Raw genomic sequence first — 21449 nt, forward strand, 5'->3', positions numbered from 1 at the left:
CTGGCCAAAAGGCACAAGCTGTGCAAAACCTCCAGAGGAGAGAGTAACTCGTGCAGAGGAAGCTCCTCCTTACAGTGATCTGTCTGATGATGACAAGAGATATGCTTTGTTCACAGACGGTTCCTGTTGTCTTGTTGGGAACAAGTGGAGATGGAAATCTGCAGTGTGGAGCCCAACGCGCAGAGTTGCAGAAGCGAGAGATGGAGAAGGAGAATCCAGTCAATGTGCAGAGGTAAAAGCTGTCCAGCTAGCTCTTAACGTAGCTGAACGTGAGAGATGGCCAAAGCTTTATCTCTACACCGACTCGTGGACTGCACCTGAAAAAGTACCAACAGAAACATGAGTATATTTCAATTGACCAAATTCTGCAATGTGAGTAACATGTGCTTGCCTTAATTGTAGAGCTTGTAGGCCACATGGATTAGTCCCTGTTTGAGTAGAGGGGGCAAAGGCTTGATAGTCTGGGCAGGCACAATCTGTTTTGCTTGTGTCCAAGAAAGGGCAAAGTGTTTTCTTAGTGCCTTAGCACTCTGATGAAAAAATTCACGAGACAAGCTAGCTTGGGATAAAACCTGAGGTGTTGGAGAAAGATGTTCAGGAAATGTAAGTACATCTGCAAGTGTATTTCCTTCTGTGATGAATCCTGGTAGGTTTGGATGACTCCTGACATGCATGACATAAAAAGGATGTTCTCAATATATCAAAAGACTCCATAAGCTTTTAAACAAGAAAAACAATTGTTCATTTGTATGCAATGTTTAAGCCAGGATTTCTCCAATCTTGGAATTACATTAGCAACACACTGTGAGTCAGTTATTACATTTAAAGGGAAATTTTGCCATTTCAAAAGAGCCTGAATTACAGCATAAAGTTCCACATTTTGGGGTGAGCCATGAATTGAAAACATTTCTTGTTTCCATTCTGTGTTTCCCTGCCAGACTATGACAGCTTTGCTGATTTTCCAGAACCATCAGTAAATACTGCAGGGCCTTTCACTGGTGTCAACTGACACAATGGTTTGGATACTAACACAATGTCTTTACAAAAATTAATTAATTCATGAGCTGGAAAATGTATGTCAATTTTTCCTGGAAAACCTCCCAAGGCAACTTGTAAAGGGAAGCTGTTAGCATGACACCAATCTAAATAATCTGCAGTTACAGAGATGTAAATTGTGGATGGTTCTTGTCCCAAAATTTGTAAAATTCTTTTACAGCTCTTCAAGGTAACATCTGATATCATTTGGATTGGAGTATAAATGGTCTTTTGAGGCTGACTTGGCAAGAAAATCCATTCCAATATCCAAATATCCAATATCCAAAATAATCAAAGGACCTCTCAGGGATGCAGAAGTTTTCTGAGTGCTCCCAAACACCACCCTGACATCCCTGCTATGCCCCCCAAAGATTCTGAAAATCAAGCCTACAAACCTCCAGACCCCCAAACACCTAACATCCCTTGAGTCCCCCAAAAAAACCCCTCTGAGGTGTCCCTGAGACTGCTCCCACCAAGACACTCTCAAGGCTCTTCTAAGAACCCTACTTTGACCTCCCTGAACTGGGCACACAGCTCCAGTCCCATTCCCGTGCAGACTCAGCACAGTAATTCTTCTCATCAGCACTAATTGGTGTTCAAAAGGGCAGAAGGTGTTTGATCCTGCTGCAGTCCCCAGCCTCTGACACATGCAGGCAAAAAAGAGACGACTGGTTCAATTGTCTGGAAAGGCCCTTTCAGGGGCTCACCACTAACCCAACAGACCCTGGCTGGATCTATTTTTGCCTCCCCCGCACTGTGGGCTGCTCACTGCCTCCCTCCCCCTCACTGTGGCTGCGTCGATGCCTGGTGAGATGGGAGCTGTGTGTGAAGCTCTTGCCGCAGTGGGCACAGCTGTAGGGTTTGTCACCGCTGTGGATGAGTTGGTGCTGGATGAATAAAGTGCTCGTGGTGAAGCTCTTGCCACACTCAGCACAGGGGAACAGCTTCTCTCCGGTGTGGATGCGGCGGTGGATGGTGAGGCTGGAGCTGTGTTTGAAGCTCTTGCCGCAGTCAGCACAGGTGAAGAACTCTTCAGTTCTGTGCACACTGTGGTGCCTGGTGAGGGCAGAGTTGCTACCGAAGCTCTTGCCACAGTCAGCACAGATTAAAGGCTTCTCCCCAGTGAGCATACGACGGTGCTGGGTGAGGCTGGTGCTCTGTGTAAAGCTCTTACCACAGTCAGGGCAGGTGAAAGGCTTCTCTCCAGTATGCAGACGATGGTGCTTGGTGAGGTCAGACCTGCTGCTGAAGCTCTTGCCACAGTCGGCACAGGTGAAAGGCTTTGCTCCAGTGTGCACATGACAGTGCTCGGTGAGGGTGGAGCTCCGTGTGAAGCTCTTGCCACAGTGGGCACAGCTGTAGGGTTTGTCACTGCTGTGGATGAGTTGGTGCTGGATGAACAAAGTGCTCGTGGTGAAGCTCTTGCCACACGCAGCACAGGGGAACAGCTTCTCTCCGGTGTGGATGCGGCGGTGGATGGTGAGGGTGGAGCTGTGTTTGAAGCTCTTGTCACAGTCACCACAGATGAAAGGCCGGGTGCCAGGGTGGGGGCAATGATGCTTCATCAGCTCAGAGCCAGCTCTGAAGCTCTGCCCACACTCAGGGCTGTGGTTCAGCTGCTCAGCTGGCACAGAGGGGCCTGCTGTGCCTTCATCCTGGTCACCTTCATCCTCATCTTCCTCCACCTCATACAAATCATCATCATAGTCAGCATTCTCCTCTGTATCTCCCATCTTCTCATCCTCTTCCTTTGGGCTACACTTCTGCTCCTTCATCTTGTTCTCGGGGTAGTTCTCCCCCAGTTATTCTCTGGATCCTTCTGTAAGGCAATGCTGGTGGGGGAAGAGGTCACTGCTGTGGCCTAGGGAAGATAGAAGCACCTGAGCCAAGGACCTCAAACCTTGAGATCCTGCCTGGCTCATGACAGGCCCTGACTCCTGATACATCCCAAAACAAAACACTCAGGTGGGGCAAGGAAAGGAGAGGGGCTCTCAAACCCCCAGTTCCTGCCATGGTGAAAGGTCAGACCTCCAATACCTGTGCTGAGACCTCAGGTTCCTGTGAGCAGTGGCCTGAGGAAGTTTGGGACGTACTAGAGGTCTCGTCCCACTGTGCTCCAGCCTGGCAGCATTGGCAGGGTGGTTCCTGTCCCAGACCCTCTCCTTTCATCTCTCCTGGCTCAGACAATGGAGACCAAACCACCTCCAACTTTCTCCCACCAACACTCAACATCCCAATCCCAAACATCACCTCCTGCCACACAACTGACCCACAGCAACCTGGGGAGCTCCCAGACACCCACCACAGCTGATGTCCTTCAGAAGCCATCGATTGGGAAAATGTGGGGGGCAGGAGGGGCTGGAGGAGGTCAGGAGGTGCCCCAGGCATCAGAAATCGGATGGGGTCCTGCTCTTGCCCCACTCTGCCTTCTTTCCCTGTTGGGCTGCTCCAAGAGCCAGATCTACAAACTCTGCTCTTCCCCAGCACACAGCAGCAGGGCTGATGGACAGAGAAGGACACAGTCCCTGCCACAGACAAGCAAAGGGAACAGAGGAGAACACTGACCTGCAAGGGATGGCTCAGCACTGCCCAAAAACAGGCAGCAGAGCTGAGTCTTGCTAGGGGCAGCTCCCAAGCCAGGCAGCACAGGCACAGCACACAGCCAGGGCTGCTGAAGATGGGAGGTCTGAACAAGTGCAGACTCAGCTCCTTGCCCAGCACACAACCCCCAGCACACAGCTGCAGCCCAGCACCACAAGACAGCTGCCTCCACACAGCCTCTCCCAGCCCTTGCCTGCACCTTCCTCCCACTGCCTGACCAGGCCTCTGTTGCCTGCAGATGCATTTGCCAGGAGATCTTGCTCCGGATTCAGGTCTCCTCCCTGGCCCTGCCCCCACCACACCCACTCTGTGCTCATCTTTCCTCTGCACAAACCTCTCTGCTGCCCACTCCCCAAGAGATGATCAGAGCAGCCCTGAGCACACAGACAAAGGGAGGTTCATGCTCTCTGGAGATGCAGCAAAGAGGGGAGGGACTTGGTCAGCTTCTTGCTAAACCTCTTCAGCCCTCACTGTGCTGCTGGACAAACCTGACACCTCCAGCACCATTCACACACAGGCAGCCCAAAGAGACTCAGTGCAAAGCTTTTGGCTTCCTTCTCTCCCTGCCCATTGTTCTCACCTTTCTCTTTGCACTTCTCCTGCAGCTTCCACTCCACATCCCCAAGACAAAATGAGGTTTGCTGGGAGGGCACAGTGCCCAGGGGCTGTTGCTCATCTCCCAGCTGACACATGCAGAGCTGCAGCACAATTCACTCCTTTCAGCTCCTCAAATCCTGCCACATTCTGACATTTCCTGCACACACATTTGCCACCTGGGCCCTGCATCCTGCCCACCTTTTTAGGGGGACAAGGCCTAATTCCTGCCTGACCATTCCCAGGCCCTTCCCCCATTCCCAGCCCATCCATGGCCCTGCTGCCTTTGCTGTCCCATGGCCCTGTGGCCCCCACCTCCACTGCCACTGCAGCTGCAAGGCTGGAGTGCAAAATGTTGTGGCTGAGGAAGCATCTAAGGAACTGGAGTGGAACCAGGAGCACAGGAATGGAAGGGGCCTGAGACTAAAGGCTGGCATGAGCTAGAGGGCTGAAAGAACAGCAACAAGCCAAGGGGGAGGGGGGGGGTTAGAGATGGGGGGTGGGGAGGGACCCTGCAGCCACCTCATGCAGCAACTGATGAAGGGGGAGAGAGAGGGAGTGAGACCTCAGGTGACTCCTGCCCTGGGCTATGGCTGGGGGTGTGGCTAGGACCTCTGAGTGCCTGCTTGGGCTGTGCTGGATGGCAGGAGGTGGCAGGGGACTGTCCTGAGCCAGGCAGCATTTGGGCCTTTCAGCTTCTGGGCTCAGCTGCTGCCAGCACCATTGCAGGTAGGAGCCAGGCAGAGCCACACAGCTGCTCAACTAACCCCTCCCACCCCTGCAGCCTTCACTCTCCATCTCTCCAGACATTGCTCCAGCTGCACTCACTTGGCTGCCCTGTGAGAGTGCCCAGGCCTGATCTCCACACCCAGCATGGCCCAACACAAGCCCCTGGATGAGAGCATGGAGGAGAACACCCTGGAGAACAAGTTGGAGGAGCTCAAGTGGACAAGCTGGAGAGGTGGCCAAGGTGAACCTCAGGAGGTTCAACAACAGCAAGTGCAGAGTCCTGCACCTGGCCTGGAAGAAGCCTCACAATCAGTACAGGCTGGGGGAGGTGGTGAGAGAAAGCAGCTCTGCAGAAAAGGACTTGGGGGTGCTGGTGGAGGAGAAGCTGGCCAGGGGCAGGCAGTGTCAGCTTGCAGCACACAAGGCCAAGGGCAGCCTGGGCTGCACCAAAAGCAGTGTGGGCAGCAGAGCCAGACAGCTGAATCTGCCACTTTCCTCTGCTCTAGGGACACCTCACCTGCAGTACTGCAGCCAGCTCTGGAGCCCTCAACACAGGAAGGACATGGACCTGATGGAGAGGGTCCAGAGGAGGCCATGAAAAGGATCAGGGGCTTGGAGCAGCTCTGCTATGAGGCCAGGCTGAGGGAGCTGGGGGTGATCAGCCTGCAGAAGAGAATCCCTCCAGAGCCCCCAGACCTGGGTCCCTTGGGGGCTCTGGGGATATCCTTTCCTCCCACCTGGGTCTTAGAGACCATTTTTGGTTCCTTTGAAAGAGTTTTAAGGTGCCAGGGCAGTAACTGAAGGGTCCCAGGCAGGCATTTTGGGGTCCCAGTCTGCTGCTTAGATTCCTCGGGGCTGTTTTAGGCTCCTGGGTTCTTACTTAGGTCTCTTGGGGGAACATTCTGAGCTCCAGGAGGCATTTTGGGCTCTGCCTTTGCTCCACCTGCTTGTGCAGGGGCCAGCCTGGGCTGCCCAGGGGGACACAGGGGGTCCAGGGAGGCTGTTTGGGGGTTCAGGGCTTGAACTCCCCCCACATCCATCCCAGGACCTGCAGCTGGCTGCGCTGGGCCAGCAGGAAAAGTCATCAAAGGCTCTTGGAGCCTCCCTGGGGCCTGCTTGCTGCCCTCCATGCAGCACCCAAGGCCTGGCTGGAGGCACCCAGCACAGCCACAGCAGCCTCAGCAGCACCACAAGAGGCTGTGGGAGGCCACAGCAGCCAGGTCCCACCCACCCCCCAAACACTACAGACCCCCACAGACCCTACCCTGCCCCACAGGATCCCAAGCCCAGCCCCAAGATTCCCCTCAGCCCCAGGGGACCCTCAGCCCAGCCACAGCTTTCCTCCCAGACTCCCAAAGGATCCAGATTACAACCCTCAGCCCCAAGGGATCCCAAGCCCAACCCCACACCCCCCCACAACCCTACCCCTGCCCCCCCTGCCCCAAGGACCAGGCCTGCAAGACCCCACAGATGCCCTCCCCCCCAGCCCCGCCCACCCCAACCCCACAAACCCTCCAACAACCCAACAGACCCCCCTGCACCCCAATCACCCTCCCGACCCCACAACTCCACACACGCCCCCAGCAGCCCCACACAGCCCTCCCTAATCCTCAACCCAGCACAAACACCTCAGGCCCCAGGGATCACAACCCCAAGCCCAGGCTGCCTCCCTCCGCCCCAGGGGTCCCCACCCCACCTGGCACACAAAGGGGACGCAGAGCAGGAGCCCAAGGCACAGCTCGGAGCACAGGAAGTGACCGACACGGCCACAGCCACATAACCCCCCCACAGACACCCTCAGGCTGCCCACAGCCCCACAAAGGTCCCCAGACCCGCACGGATCCCCCCAGACCCGCAAGGAGCCCCTCTGATCACCCCAGCACTCCCCACTCCAAGCCTCACGACCCCTCCCCACACAACAGCCACACAGAGGCTCCTCCAGCACCACCAACTCCTACCACACAAACTCTCCACCAACACTGCGGACCCCGCTAGACCCCACGGACCCTCCCGGCCCCCCCAACCCCGCAGACCTCCTCCCGGAACCCCACAGACCCCTCCCTACCTCCAACACACAACCCTCACTCCCCGGGGATTCCGATCCCCACCTCACGATCCCCTCCTCAGCCCCACACATTCCCTCACCCCACCTGCAGCCGGCACAAAGGGGACGCAGAGCAGGAGGACGACCAAGAGCTCAGCGCACAGGAAGCTGCCGACCGCCGGCCCCGGCAGGCTCCTGCCGACCACACAGCGCTGGGAGGGAGACCCCGGACCGGACCCTCCGCCTGCTGCGGTCTGGGAGAGCAGAGAGCGCTGGGATGAAGGTACCGAACACCCTACCTGCTGCGGCCACGTGTGACTAGGAGCGGAAGCAGGGGGCGGGCTGCAAAACGAAGTCCCGCCCACGTCTGCTCAAACACAGCCAATCAGAGGCGCCGGCAGCGCGGCAGCTCCTCCCCCTCCTCCCCGCTGTCGGGGCACAGCGAGGAGCTGCCACTGCCGGCCGCAGGATTAAAGGGATCTTTGCGGGTAGGAGTTGGATCCGGAGCTTGTTCTCTCCGCTCCGCTCATCGTCCTGGTATTGCAGTGCCTCCGGGAACGGTGCACCCCCACGGGGACCTTTGCTGGTTAACGACAGAACTTTCTGTTCTCTGTCTTCCCTTCTTTACTCATTCAAGCTCTCCTTTAGATCTCTCAAACTCATCTGAGGTCCCTCAAATCATCCTTAGATACCTCAAAGCCTCTTCACGTGCCTTGAACCCTCCTTAGAGCATTCAAACCCTGCCTAATGTCCCTCAAACCCTCCTTTAGATCCCTGAAAACCTCCTGGAGATCCTTCAAACCCTCCTGAGCTGAGCTTAAAGGAATTGTGTGGTGAAAAAAAGGAAGATTTGGGATTTGCTGCAGGACTGGAGGCTAAGTCTCCCTCCCTTTCCTTGCCCCCTGCCTGGTTTTCTGCCTTCAGTTCCCCTCCTCCTCAAGCCAGGCAGAGGCAGAGTGCTCCACCCAGGGCGCAGCCAGCAGCTGGAGTCATTTCTCTGTCACCTGTTGCGAGAGCAGTGGAGGGGAGGGGGATGGGAACGCATTTGGACTCTGGGGAGGAGTGAAGTGGAGGGGAGTGGAGGGGAGGAGCTATGCTAATGAGAGACCAATGGCACTCGAGAGCGGCAGGGATGGGGCGTGGCCATGCAGTGCAAGGTGAAGACAGCAGATGGAGTTTGGAGCCTGCAGGGAGACAGCAGCAGCTCTGGGACAGAGTAGGACAACCTGTGCTGGAGATGGCAAAGGGCACTGGCAAGGCTGGCAGTCATCAAGAGAACCAAAGGCTTTGCCCCGTGGCTATGGCAACCATCTGCCACCAAGGCCTGTGAGGAGACCTGGGCCTAAGGCACTGGGGGAGCCCCAGGGATCAGTGTTGGGCCCCATCCTGGTCAATATCTTTATTGATGATCTGGATGAGGGGACTGAGTCCATCACAGTAAGTTTGCAGATGACACCAAGCTGGGATCTGGAGCTGATCTGTTAGAGGGTAGGAGGCTCAGCAGAGGTTGGAGGTGAGACCAAAAAAATGTCCCTCAAAGGGCAGAGCTGCTATGCATGAGGCCATCCTGAGGGGTCAGGAAATGGCAGGGAGAGCTGAGACAGCTGAGGGAAGGGATGGAAATGGCAGGGGGAGAGCTGAGTGGGGAAGCAAGAGTGGTGTCAGCAGCCTGAAGGCAAAGAGCTGCAGGCATGGGACAGTGTAGAACAGGCTGCAGTAGGGATGGCCAAGGGCTCTGGCAAGGCTGAGAGGCCCAACAGGACCAAGGGCTTTGTGCCCTTGGCTCTGCCACTTGCCTCTGCCACCAAGGCCTGTGAGGAGAAACTTTGCTTTGAGCCTTTCAGGCTCTGCTGTCCCAAGGGCTGTGCTCAGGCCTTTGCCTTTCTGCTCCATAAACCAAAGCCAAGGTTTTGTCTCCTGCACTTTGCCTTTGTCTCCCTGCAGTCATGGCCTCCAATCAGCTGCTCTAAGGAGTCCCTGGGGAGGCTTTGTCAGTAACGACCCTCAGTGGGACCCATTCATGCTTCAAGGTACTTTGGATGTTTCTTCTGACTTGGACTTCCTCAGAGGCTTCTTGAGTCACTATCTGAAGGTCATGTAATCAGCCCCAAATGCTCTGTGGGGCTCATTAAAATCCTGACTAGCCACATCTCATCCTCTAATGCTTGCCAAGATTTCTGCAGCTAATTGGAGAGGTTTTTATTACACAAAACATCTCATGAAAATGATTTCACAGAGTACATTTCATTACTTTTCAGCAGAAGTTTTCTCTTTGCAAGCAAACCACAGGAAAACCTGACAAGGTCTGATCAGGAGGACCACACTCTGCTGCCCTCTGCTCAGTACAAGATGTGGCTGATGGAGAAATGCTGCCAGGAGAAATTTCTTAGATAGTTTCATCCTTGCTGCTTCTTCTGGAGGTCACAAAGTGTCAGAGAATTTCCTCCACTGCTCACTGCTCACCCTCACTGCCCACTGCCCCCAGCAGAGCCCAGAGCCACATGTGAGGGACAGGATCTGCCTTGTCAGGGGCTGTGGGTCAGGGCTTGGCCCTTTGGATGAATGAAACCCCTCCAGGTTTCCTCAGTATCAGAGCCACCTTTAGCTGCTTGTCCTGACCTGTCAGCACTGCCTCAGTTCTCTGCTCTCACCAGAGCCTGCAGGTGCTTCAGAGCCTCCAGAGATGCTTCCCTTGCATCCACTCTCTCCTTCTGCTCTAACCAGACACTGAGGACACTTTCCCTGTATCCTTTACTTGAACCAATTAGCACTACAACAAACTTCAGAGTTTGAGTCTTTCTCTGACTTCTGGAGATGTTTCATCAGCTGCCTCTCAGTCCCTGAGGCTTACCTGGCACCAAAGCCACCAGAGAGGTCCTTAAAATGTCTTGGGCTGGTCCTCTGCCTCCTTGTTTGCTGCTGAGCTGGGCCAGGCTCCTAGGCTGGAGGGAGCTTCTGGCAAGCAGGCAGTGCTGCAGAGACACAGCTCTGGCCAGGAGCAGCTCCTCTGCACAGCACAGCAGGGCTGAGGCCACTGCCAGGGCATCTCAGGCTGATGAGGAAGGCAGAGAGAGCTTCAAGGTGGCCAGCACTGGGAGGATGCTGAGAGCTCACTGCAGGAGAAGTCAGTGCAGTCCCTGACACAGTCAGGCTGTGGCTGCAGGACACTGCAGCTGGAGCTCCTGCAGCCATCTCCATCTCGGCAGCTGATGTTCAGCTGAAGGCTCCTGGAGTGTGCACACAGAAGGATGAGCAAAGGCCTTCAGTTGCATCCTGTGAGCAGCAGTGAGCTGAGCAGGGTAAGGAGAAGGCTTCAGCCTCAGCCCCTCTGCCTTTCTCTCCTCCCTTCACTCTCTCTGCAGCACTGCAGGGCTGCTCCCTCTTTCTCCACCTCTCCATGGGACTCTTGTTCTCTGCCATTGGGCTCTTGGTCACTTTCTCTTCTGAGCCCACAGGCATCTTCCTGGCAATTCTGTGTCCCTGCTGCATTTGAAGTTGTGATGAACTCTGCCCTGGGTTGGTAGTGATGGCACTGAGCTGATCCATTCCTCCTGCAGCTCAGGGAGGGAGGTTAGGATCAGCCTGAGAGAAGTGTGCCCTAACTTGTCACTGTCCTTCCCTCCTTGCACAGGTCTCCATGGCCAGAGGCAGGCAATGGCCAACAGCAGCTCCATCACCCACTTCCTCCTGCTGCCATTCCCAGGCACGAGGCAGCTGCAGCTGCTGCACTTCTGGCTCTTCCTGGCCATCTACCTGGCTGCCCTGCTGGGCAATGGCCTCATCATCACCACCATAGCCTCCGACCACCACCTCCACACTCCCAGGTACTTCTTCCTCCTCAACCTCTCCATCCTTGACCTGGGTGCCATCTCCACCACTGTGCCCAAGTCCATTGCAGTTTCCCTGTGGGACACCAGGGTCATCTCTTACAGTGGATGTGTTCTCCAGATCTTCCTTTTAGCATTCCTAGTTACAGCAGAGTATTTTCTCCTCACCATCATGGCCTACGATCGTTACGTTGCCATCTGCAGACCCCTGCACTGTGAGACCCTCCTGGGCAGCAGAGTTTGTGTCCACCTGGCAGCAGCTGCCTGGGCCTCTGGGGTTCTCTATGCTCTGCTGCACACAGCCAATACATTTTCCCTGCCCCTCTGCCAGGGCAATGCTGTGCACCAGTTCTTCTGTGAAATCCCCCAGATCCTCAAGCTCTCCTGCTCCACATCCTACCTCAGGGATTTGGCCTTCTTGCTTTTAGTGCTTTTCCATTTGTGGGATGTTTTGTGTTCATTGTGGTGTCCTATGTGCAGATCTTCAGAGCAGTGCTGAGGATCCCCTCTCAGCAGGGACGCCACAAAGCCTTTGCCACCTGCCTGCCTCACCTGGCTGTGGTCTCCCTGTTTCTTAGCACTTTATCTTTTGCCCACCTGAAGCCTCCCTCCATCTCCTCCCATTCCATGGATCTGGTGTTGGCAGTTCTGTACTCAGTGGTGCCTCCAGCAGTGAACCCTCTCATCTACAGCCTGAGGAACCAGGAGCTGAAGGCTGCCCTCAGCAAACTGATCACTGGATGCCTTCAGAAGCAATAAACTCAGTGCAGCCCCATCCTGGCTTCTTGAGTTTTGGCTGCTGCTGGTGGTGTCACCCTTGTGAGAATGTTTTTCCCACACAATTGTCTTTCTTCAGACCATTTCTGGTTCAGTGTTGTCCTGTCTGGTGTTTCCCAGAGACTGCAGACATGAGGAGCTGTGCTCCCTGTGTGTGCAACACAAGACAGGACCCTGCAGGGACTTGTTTCTCTGAGATCCTTCCTCCAAGTCTTCTCTGGAGCTGCAGGGCAGTTCCTGTGTGCAGATGTGGAGGGGCAGAGAGTCCCAGCAGCAGTGCCAGGCAGCCCCAGCACTTGGGCTGTCCTGAGTTGCTCTTTCCTCCCTTCCACACTCCCCTGCTGAGCCTCTGTGTTGAGGCAAGGCCTGAGGGCTCTGGCAGGTTGGGCACCATCCTGCTGCTGCAGTGCTGGCACTGCAGGCAGGGTCAGGCCAGGGGCACTACTGGCATGGGGTTGGCCTCCACAACAATTGTGACCTAAGGAAGGTGATATCAAGGCAGTATCTGAAGGCCTAGCTCCTCCTTGATCATTGCTGTTGAGAACACGCCCAGGAACAGTGTTTGCAGAATCAAACACCAGTGAACAGCTAAACCGTGTGAGTGTGCAGGGCTGGGGCACACAGCAGTGTCCTCACACAGCCAGGCCTCCTGCAAGGGTCCTAAATGACCAGCAGAGAAGGGTCAGGTTTGTGCACTGGACACCCTGGGGAAGCTGTCCCAGGGCACTCACCCTGGCCTAGCCCCTGACAACCACCATTTCCAGCACTGGCCTCTCACTCCAGCTTGCAGAGGATCTTTGTCTCTCCATCGCAAGAAATGGAATGAGTAGGTCAGCAGTGCCTGCTTGCACTGTGCAGAAGAGATGGCAGCATGGACACGGGGTGTGGGGTGAGAGGAGCCTCAGTTAGCACACACACAATCAGCTGTTCCCTGGCATTCCAAGGCACTGGAGGTGTGAGGAGCCTCCCAGCATCTAGCAGGGGCGGCAGCTGATGCTTGGCTGTGGGATCATGTGGTCAGTTGTGTCTCAGGAGCTCTCCAGTCAGTAGGAAGCCAAGGAGTGTGAAGGGGCTGTGAGGTCACTTCTGCCTTGGGAGGCCATTGGCCAAGAGCAGGAACACAGCTGGCAGGGGACTGTGAGGTCAGTTGTGTCTGCAGGAGCTGAGAGGGCAGCCCTGGGCTCCTGGCTGGCAGATTTGCTTTGCAGCTGCCATCTGGCAGCATCTCTGCCAGGCCAGCAGAAGGCACCTGGCTGGCACAGGGACTGGCAGATGCCCTCTGCCAAAGGGCCTGGGCTCACTGCAGGAAGGGGCTCAGGCTTTGGCTGCTCTGTCTCTGCTGCCTCACTACCTGATGGCACAGCAGCAGCTGCAGGGCTTGCTTGTGTCTACCTGAGGAGCTGCAGGGCCAGCAGCCTTGACAGCTCCTGCTGAGGCCACTTCTGTCTGCTCAGGTGAAAGGCCACAGGAGGCTGATGGGTTGGGTGCCTGCCTGAAGGGTTCTTTCCCTGAGGGTGGAGCTTTCCTTGGAGGTAGGAAGCAGCAGGAGAGAGGAACACTGCCACACAGTGCAGCTTGGCAGGGGGAGACTGGCCATGAGGAGGAAGAAAGCTCTCTCAGATGTTCGTGCTGTGCTGTGAGAAGTTCTCCAGCAGGAGGCTGGGATCAGCTCACCCCTTTGTGTTCCAAGGAGCAGAGTGGGAGTGTGGACAGACGTCAGGGAAGGGATGGCAATGCCAAGGTGGGGAAGTGAGATGAGGGTCTCCAGCCTGCAGGGAAAGAGAAGCAGCTGTAAGTCAGCAGAGGACAACCTGTGCTGGAGATGGCAAAGGGCACTGGCAAGGCTGGCAGGCATCAAGGGAACCCAAGGCTTTGCCTGGTTGGCTATGGGAAGCATCTGCCAGCAAGGCCTGTGAGGAGACCTTGTCCTGAGGCACTGGCAGGGCCTGACTGCCTCTTTCCACAGCCCCAGGAAGGCTGGGGGCTGCCATCCCCTTGTCCTTGCCTCAGCATCACAAACCCCACCCCCACTGCACTTGCAAGAGCCTTGAGCCACACCTGAGGGACAGGAGCTGCCTGCCCAGGGGCTGTGCTCAGCCCTTGGCCTTTCTGCTTCCTAAAGCCAAGCCAGGCTGTGCTGCCCTGCACTTTGCCTTTGTCTTGCTGCACTCCTGGCCTGCAGGGAGCTGCTCTAAGGAGGCCCTGCAGAGCCTTTGTCACTTTCAGTTTAGAGCAGAGGTGAGAAGTCACCAATGATACCAGTCCAGGGGCTCTCATCAGGAGGTCCTGATGAATGCTTAGATGTCCTTCATGTCTGTGTGGGAGCCTGGAGGGTGCTAAATGATGTTGTACCTAGGAACCCTGTGAGAAAGGATGGGAGTTGGTGTTATGAATATGAATTATGAATAAAGCAAATAAGATATTAATATTAATTATTTATTGATTAGGAAAATTGCCAAACGCTCACAGTTGTGGGTGTAGGGCTGTAGTATATTTACAATGGCTGTGTGCAGTGGCTGGGCAATAGGAACACTTGAAACAGGATTAAGCAGACTGCCAAACTAACCCTGGGAAAGAGACTCTGGGGTGGGGTTGTGCTGCTTGTCCCCTAGGGGCAGACTCGACAGGACCCTTGCCAAAAGGGCAGCACTTAAGGCAGAGCCTTTCCCCAAGAGGCTTTCTAGAGATCCCCAATTCCTCACAATATTATTGCTGCAGAATTCTCTGCGGGGCTGCACTATAGTCCAGGCTGCACAGAGCAAGGGGAGTTCCACCCCCATGGAGTGCTGCTGCTGCTGGGGCGCTCTCGGGCACCGGCAGGGTTGTGTCACTGTGCCCAGGGCCGGGCTGGCCGTGGCACGCCGGCAGGCGACTCTCCAAGCTTCCCAGGGTTCCAGGCCGTGCCGGGGTTCCAGGCTCTTGGGCTGTAGTCTGTTCCTCTCGGCGCTCTGCGGCCAGGGCTGGCCTTGAGGAGCAGGCGCTGAGGCTGGAAGTGACTTAGCGCTGCAGGGGGACGGCTCTGCGGCTCTTGGCTCCCCCAGGCCTTGTCCCTTCTGCCCAGCAAGACTCTTCTGGCTGCTCCTGGCCTTTCCCCACACAGTCAAGAGCCTGACTGTGCTTTCAGTGCAGCTTACGCCAAGGGCCTTGCATCTCTCCGGGGAAACTGAGGCACGCCAAGGCTTCTGAGTTGCAAGGCAGGGCAAGGCTCCTGGCTTCTTTGCCTGCATCTTGGGCAGGGCAAATTGCTTACAATTTGCCTTTGCTTTCATCCTTTGCCCCAGGACCAATTTGGCCAATTGGCAACCAAGAGAATGGGATTTAGAGAGGCCGTAACCATATAAGGTCAAGACCTGAGCCTGGTCTAGGTGAAGCATGGGCAGGGCAGTGCCTGTTTACCACAAAGGGAGGACATAGCCCTTGGTTACCAGACTTCCTGATGCCTGTGTTCCTCCGAGCCCTGCAGGAGGGAGGGGCAGAGGGGGATGATGCCTGCACATGCCAGGACTTGTTCTGGCTTTGTGTTGGACCCCTTTGGCCCTACCACCACAGGCAGCAAAGCCAGGGCCAGTGAGGAAAGAGTGAGCAGAGCTGGGCTGTTTGGATTGCATGGCACAAGGAGGATCCAAAGGTGTTCCTCAGGGGTCAGGGATGGGACTGGGGCTGTTGAACATCTCAGCTGGTGACAGGGACAGTGGGATAGAGGCACCCTCAGCAAGTTTGTGATGACATGAAGAGGAGCGGTGCCTTCAACATGCTGGAGGGAAGGGATGGCATCCAGAGGGACCTGGGCAGGCTTGGCAGCTGAGTCTGTATGAAATACAACAGCTTCAAGGAGGCCAAGTGGAAGGTCCTGCACCTAGTTTGGGGCAATCCCAAGCACAGATCCATTCTGGGGGGTGAGGGGATGGAGAACAGCCCTGTGGAGGATTTGAAGGCTGTGGTTCAGGAGAAGCTCAACAGGATCCAGCAATGTGCACTCCTAGCTCAGAAGCCAAATGTCTCCTGGGCTGCATCCTCAGTAGTGTGGGCAGCAGGTGGAGGAGGGGATTCTGCCCCTGTGGTCCACTTTGCTGAGATCCCACCTGCAGTGCTGGGTTCAACTCTGGAGTCTTCAGCACAGGAGGGACATGGATCTGTTGGAGCAAGGGCCTGAGAAGGCCACAGCAATGCTGGGAGGCCTCTGCTGTGAGGCCAGGCTGAGACATTTCAGCCTGGAGAAGAGAAGGTTCCAGGGAGAGCTTCTGGTGGCCTTGCAGTGCCTAAAGAGGCCAATCACAAACCTGGGGACAGATGTTAAGCAGGGCTGTTGTGACAGGACAAGAGGTGATGTCTTGAACTAAAAGAGGAGGGATTCAGACTGGAGAGAAGGAAGAAATATTTGCCACTGAGGGTGGTGAGAGCCTGGCCCTGGGTGCCCAGAGACGTAGGAGATGCCACATCTCTGCAACCATTCCAGGTCAGGTTGTTTGGGGCTCTGGGCAACCTGCTCCAGGTGCAGATGTCTCTGCTGACTGCAGAGGCTTGCACTGGATGACCTTGAAAGGTCCCTTCCAGCCCAAACCATTCCATGATTCTACGTTGCCCTCCTCTCCCAGAGGCCATCTGCCCAGCACCCAGAACCAGCAACTCTGGGACATCAGTGCCAGGGCCAAGGGCACTGTCAGCCCTGCAGGCACTGCAGCAGCTGCTGCTCTGCTGCTGCCCAGCCCTCGGTTCCTGCAGCGTCTCTGTGCTGCTGGCAGCAAGGACTTGGCTGCCCCTCCTCATCCTGCTGGCCCTGTGCTGGCACACACATGACACATGGGGCACCTGGGTGTGAGTGGGACCAGGCTGTGGGAGAGAGCTTGGGCTTGTTTTGTCACACCCTGCTTCTCCTGAGAAAGCCTCAATTCCTGTGCCCTTTTGAAAGACACAGGAGAGATGGAGTGAGCTTAAGAGTAGTGAGGGAGGTGGAGATCTCATGCCAAGGAAGAATCATTTCTTCAGCCACCTCATCCCTTTTCAGCTGCAGTTCCTTTCCCCTTTCTCCAGACAAGCCAGGTGCTGAGAGCCATGGCTAGAAACCCACACTGCAAAATGTCAGCAGGAAGCTCTTTTGCCCCCTGCTAGCACGGAGCCCTGTGCTATTTGAAAAGGATTCCTGTGGCTGCTCAACTGTGCTGTCCAGCAGGGAGATGGTGTGTGATGGTTTGAAACTGTCTTTTTAATTTTTCCTTGCAAAGTTCAGAACACAGAAAGTGAAAGAATGTAAATAAGTCACTATTGGGTGTAAGAAAGCAAAATAACGATTGTTCTAAACACTTCCATTGGATAGATAGAAATGTTTAAGAACTATTACCCAAAACAAAGTAGGCATTCTGCACATTCTGCGTTCGGCAGTGGGGGCAGCTGCTGGGCTGTCTGGCTGCTGTTTCTTCTTCTCTTCTGGCTGAAGATAACACACTGACCTTGGCAGCTAAGTTAACAACTTTCTGCTTAACTAACTCTGCTTCTCTGTCCAGGGGGGTCTGGGGGGGAAGCTCCTGAGAGAGGGAGGCCCCTTTGGGAGGGTCCCCTTGGGGGGAAGCAAAGGGAGATCGGTTGTGCTTTTTCTGTTGATTGTATATATTTGTGAATGTTGTGAATTTTGTATATTTGTACATATTCATTGCATTTCATGGTAGATTTTAGACTCTGCTTGTAAATACAGCTTTTCATTTGCTTCCAGACTGGGCTAGCCTGGTTATTGTCGGTGGGGGGGGGAATTTCAGCTCACACCGACACACCAGTCCCACATGCACTTGCACTTCTGTGGAGGATGTCATACAGGATTGGCTTACAGAAAAAGGCCATAGTCGATTAACTTACTGATGAGAGAGAAATAAGGCAAAGGTAACGCCAAGGACAGACTGTCCTTGAAAAGACAGAAGCTAAGAAGAATGGAGATAAACAGGATGTCGAAACAGAACAGAAAGTTAACCTTTAGCCACAGGAATGCAGAAGTATGCCAGGAATGCAGATAGTCAGTAACCAATAATGAGCTTTAACTTCTGCAATATGTATGAGCTAATTAACTATTGTATTTAACCTCAACACTAAGTGCCAATAAATGAGACTTGCTGATGAACCATCTGGTGTCCGCATCTCCCTTCTCCGACAAATGGTGACCCCGACGTCCGAATCCTCTGCGTCTCGCTAAAAGAAAACGGGGGAGGACGCGCCACGGTCGGTGAAGTTGGGTTGGGACCCGACGCAACCGGGCCGGTGCCAAACGTAGGAGGGAAGGCACCCTCAGGAGCTACAGCGGTGGTCCTGGGCCATACGTGCTGCCGGAGCCGGAGAGTTGCAACAGCGCTGACGACAAAAATGGACAGGCAAGCAGCATATGATTTATTTATGACCCACCTAGAAAGGAGGGGGGTGAAGGAGATAGATGTAAGAAAAGACCTCACGGGATTGTTAGCATGGGGTCATGCAAAAGGTTGTTTTGGGAATCCACATACAATTCATGAAATCACAAAATGGAGAAAGTTAGGAGATGAGTTATGGAGTGCGGTCCTGGAGGATGATAAGACGGCAAAAAAGTTAGGGAAAATCTGGAGAGTAGTGCATAATGAGTTGTTAAAACAAGAATCAGAGAGAAGGGCAGCTAAAGAGGCAGCAGAGGCGTATAAAAAGAATGCACAGTATGGATCAGAGGATGAGCCCCGTGCACCGAGTGTGACGCGGGTGGTAATACCCCTTGCTGGAGGTACGGGTGCCACAACCAGCTCTGCCGAGCCCACTGCACCTTCCTTAGAAGAGGTATCAGAATCTCCTGTATCTTCTGAACCCATTAGCGCTAACACAGCCCACAAGGCCACTGAGATTGGTGCTTCTCAACCACTGCAGGAGCCAGAACCTGTCCCTGGGGCACTTAGTGACCTGTGGGAGGAGATGGCAAAGCAGAGGCGGGAAGCATGGAATGCCTTGGCAAAGAATGGGTTGGAGAATGGAGATGAGGTGCAGGTGGAGGCGGCGAAAGAATGGGCATTTCCCGTATTTTATGACCAGCAAGTAGATCAGAATGGACAAGTACAGCAAGTGGGTACTTATACACCATTAGATTGGAAACTACTAGCACAGTTGAGACAGACAGTGAGTCAGTTCGGATTTAAGAGTGAACCTGTTAAGCAGATGTTAGATTATTTGTTTGATACACAGCTGCTTGTGCCTAATGATCTACGGAGTATAGCAAAATTAATGTTTACACAACATCAACAGCTGTTATTCAATGCTCATTGGCAGGCACGGGTGCAGGAATCTATAAGTGTGCAAAGGGGGCCGGGAGATCCGCTTCAGGGAATTACGCTGGATGAATTAATGGGAATAGGGCTTTATCGCAGGACAGAAGCTCAAATGATAATGGGTCCAGAGAAAGTAAGGGAAGCTATGCGACTAGTAAGGTTGGCTATGGATCAGGTGAAAGATAGTACGGGAGTACCTATGTACATGGGAATTAAACAAGGAAGGGATGAGTCATTTGGAAGCTTTATAGACAAAGCCGCTGCAGCAATAGAGAAAGCCGGAGTACCGGACTACATGAAGGGTGCTCTGCTAAAACAGTGCGCCTTACAGAACAGCAATGAGGTCACAAAAAGGGTATTAGCAACTTTAGGAGCGAATTGGTCTATAGAGGAGGCACTAGAGAGAATGGCATTGCAACCCTCGGGGCAACAGGCCTTTCTAGTCAATGCTATTAAAGAGTTAGGAGTAGGTTTGCAGAAACAGGCAGAATTGACACAAAATCAAGTACTTGCTGCTCTTGCGCCACTCCGAGCTTCTACGGTGGCTCCAGCAACCTCCACCGATCGACGTCAAGCTTTTTTGAAATGTTATCGTTGCGGAGGAGGAGGTCACATTAGGAGAGAATGTCAAGCAACAGGTGTCTGGTGTCAAAACTGTAGAAGCGATAGTCACAACTCCTCTGCATGCCGCCGCCGGTCGGGAAACGCCCAGCGCAGCGCGAAAGGCAGCCGCGCCCGGACACAAGTAGCTGCCGTAACATCAGTGCCACCTCCTGTCTTCAACCTGCAACAGCAGGGAGCTTGGGACTCGACCTGGCAGCAGCAGTAAGAGTCACATTGGCAACAACACGACCTACAAAAATTCCTACAGGACTTTATGGACCTATACAAATAAAGGGACAGTGCTATGGAGGGTTGTTGCTCGGCAGATCGTCCACCTCAATCATGGGACTTTTTGTGCTGCCTGGTGTGATTGATGCGGACTTTAAGGGAGAAATACAGATTATGGCACATACTCCTTTTCCACCTTTAACAATTGAAGCAGGACAACGGATTGCTCAGCTTATACCACTCCCACAGCTGAGCAGTGGTTTGCAGCCACTGCGAAATGACCCTCGGGGTGATCAGGGTTTTGGATCATCTGGTATCGCAATGCTCACAATGGACTTACATACCAGACCCACAAAGAAAATTAAGATTTCTTATGCGGGAAAAACAATTGAACTAAAGGGCTTGCTGGACACCGGAGCGGATGCCAGCATTGTGTCTCCAGACAAGTGGCCACAAGACTGGCCTATTAGAGCCACCACTGACACAGTGACGGGAGTGGGTGGACTTACTTTAGCACAAAAGACACCACCAGTGACAGTGGCAATCGATGGTCAACAGCTGGTTACTGTCTTGTCTGTAGTGACTTTGCCCCCTTCAGTTCAATGCCTGATAGGAAGAGATGTATTAGCACAACTTGGGGTGGTGTTATCAAATGAGCACCCTTTGGGGTAATCGCCATTGCTTGGACTTTCCCAATTCCACTTACATGGATCACTGATGTTCCTGTAATGGTTAAGCAATGGCCTTTAAAAAGGGAAAGTCTTCTTGCAGCCCATCAGCTAGTGGAAGAACAATTGCAACAAGGACATTTACAATTATCCACTAGTCCATGGAATACACCAATCTTTGTTATTAGGAAAAAATCAGGAAAATATCGTCTTCTACATGATCTTAGGGCTGTGAATGAGCAAATGGAAGCTATGGGAGCACTTCAACCTGGACTCCCTAATCCATCCATGTTACCACAAGATTGGCCACTTTTGATTATAGACCTAAAGGAATATTTTTGATTTGTGGAGACAGAGCATGGAATGGAATACCGAATAAACCACAAGGAGGTCCTTGTTTTTTGGGAAAATTGTCTCTGTTTCACCCAAATATGTCTTTATTAATGCAATGGGCCAATTCAAACAGGAAGAAACGTAGCATACATGAATTAGACTGCAGGGAGGTAGGAACACCACAATTTTGGAGTAAATTAAAAACAGTAATAACTGCAGTAATTGTACCTGGAGCAGCCGCTGGAAAGGCTATGAAATTAGCTAAACAACTGGGATGCTGGGCTAGGGATGAACTTAATAGAACGTCGGAAATCTTAGATATGTTAACCACAGATGTACAGAGTGTTAATCATGCTGTTTTGCAAAATAGAGCTGCTATAGATTTTCTGCTTTTAGCCCAAGGTCACGGATGTGAAGAACTTGAAGGAATGTGCTGTATGAACCTATCCGATCATTCTGTCTCCATACATAAGAAACTTAAAGAAGTACAGCAAGGTCTTGACAGCCTGAAAGAAGAGGAAGGCTTTGGGCTGGATGAATGGCTTAGAGGATTAGGTATTAAATCCTGGCTAAGAACTGTGATTATGTATGTCATTGGGATTTTAGGTGTAATCTTATTGTTTTTACTTATTTTGCCTTGCATTTTTAATGGCTTACAAACAATGGTTAGCAGGATGATTGAGAAGACATGGCAAACTAACCTGTTGGCCCAAAAAGAAAACGGGGGAAGTGTGGAGGATGTCAT

The 21449-nt window shown here is 53.6% G+C and overlaps 1 protein-coding gene and 2 pseudogenes across 1 annotated transcript in view; all 3 read left to right on the forward strand.

The window, feature by feature from the left end:
* Positions 1-21449, forward strand: part of LOC128980364 (zinc finger protein 850-like) — a 77471-nt gene that overhangs the window by 22968 nt on the left and 33054 nt on the right. The window contains exon 3 of the mRNA XM_054398832.1: positions 10299-10302. Within this exon, the coding sequence (XP_054254807.1) occupies positions 10299-10302 (4 nt within the window). The remainder of the gene's footprint in view (positions 1-10298; positions 10303-21449) is intronic.
* Positions 7420-7574, forward strand: LOC128980369 (U2 spliceosomal RNA; annotated as a pseudogene).
* LOC128980362 (olfactory receptor 14A16-like) lies at positions 10658-11589 on the forward strand (annotated as a pseudogene).

This window comes from Indicator indicator, unplaced genomic scaffold, assembly GCF_027791375.1.
Source record: "Indicator indicator isolate 239-I01 unplaced genomic scaffold, UM_Iind_1.1 iindUn_scaffold_133, whole genome shotgun sequence".
Lineage (NCBI taxonomy): Eukaryota > Metazoa > Chordata > Aves > Piciformes > Indicatoridae > Indicator > Indicator indicator.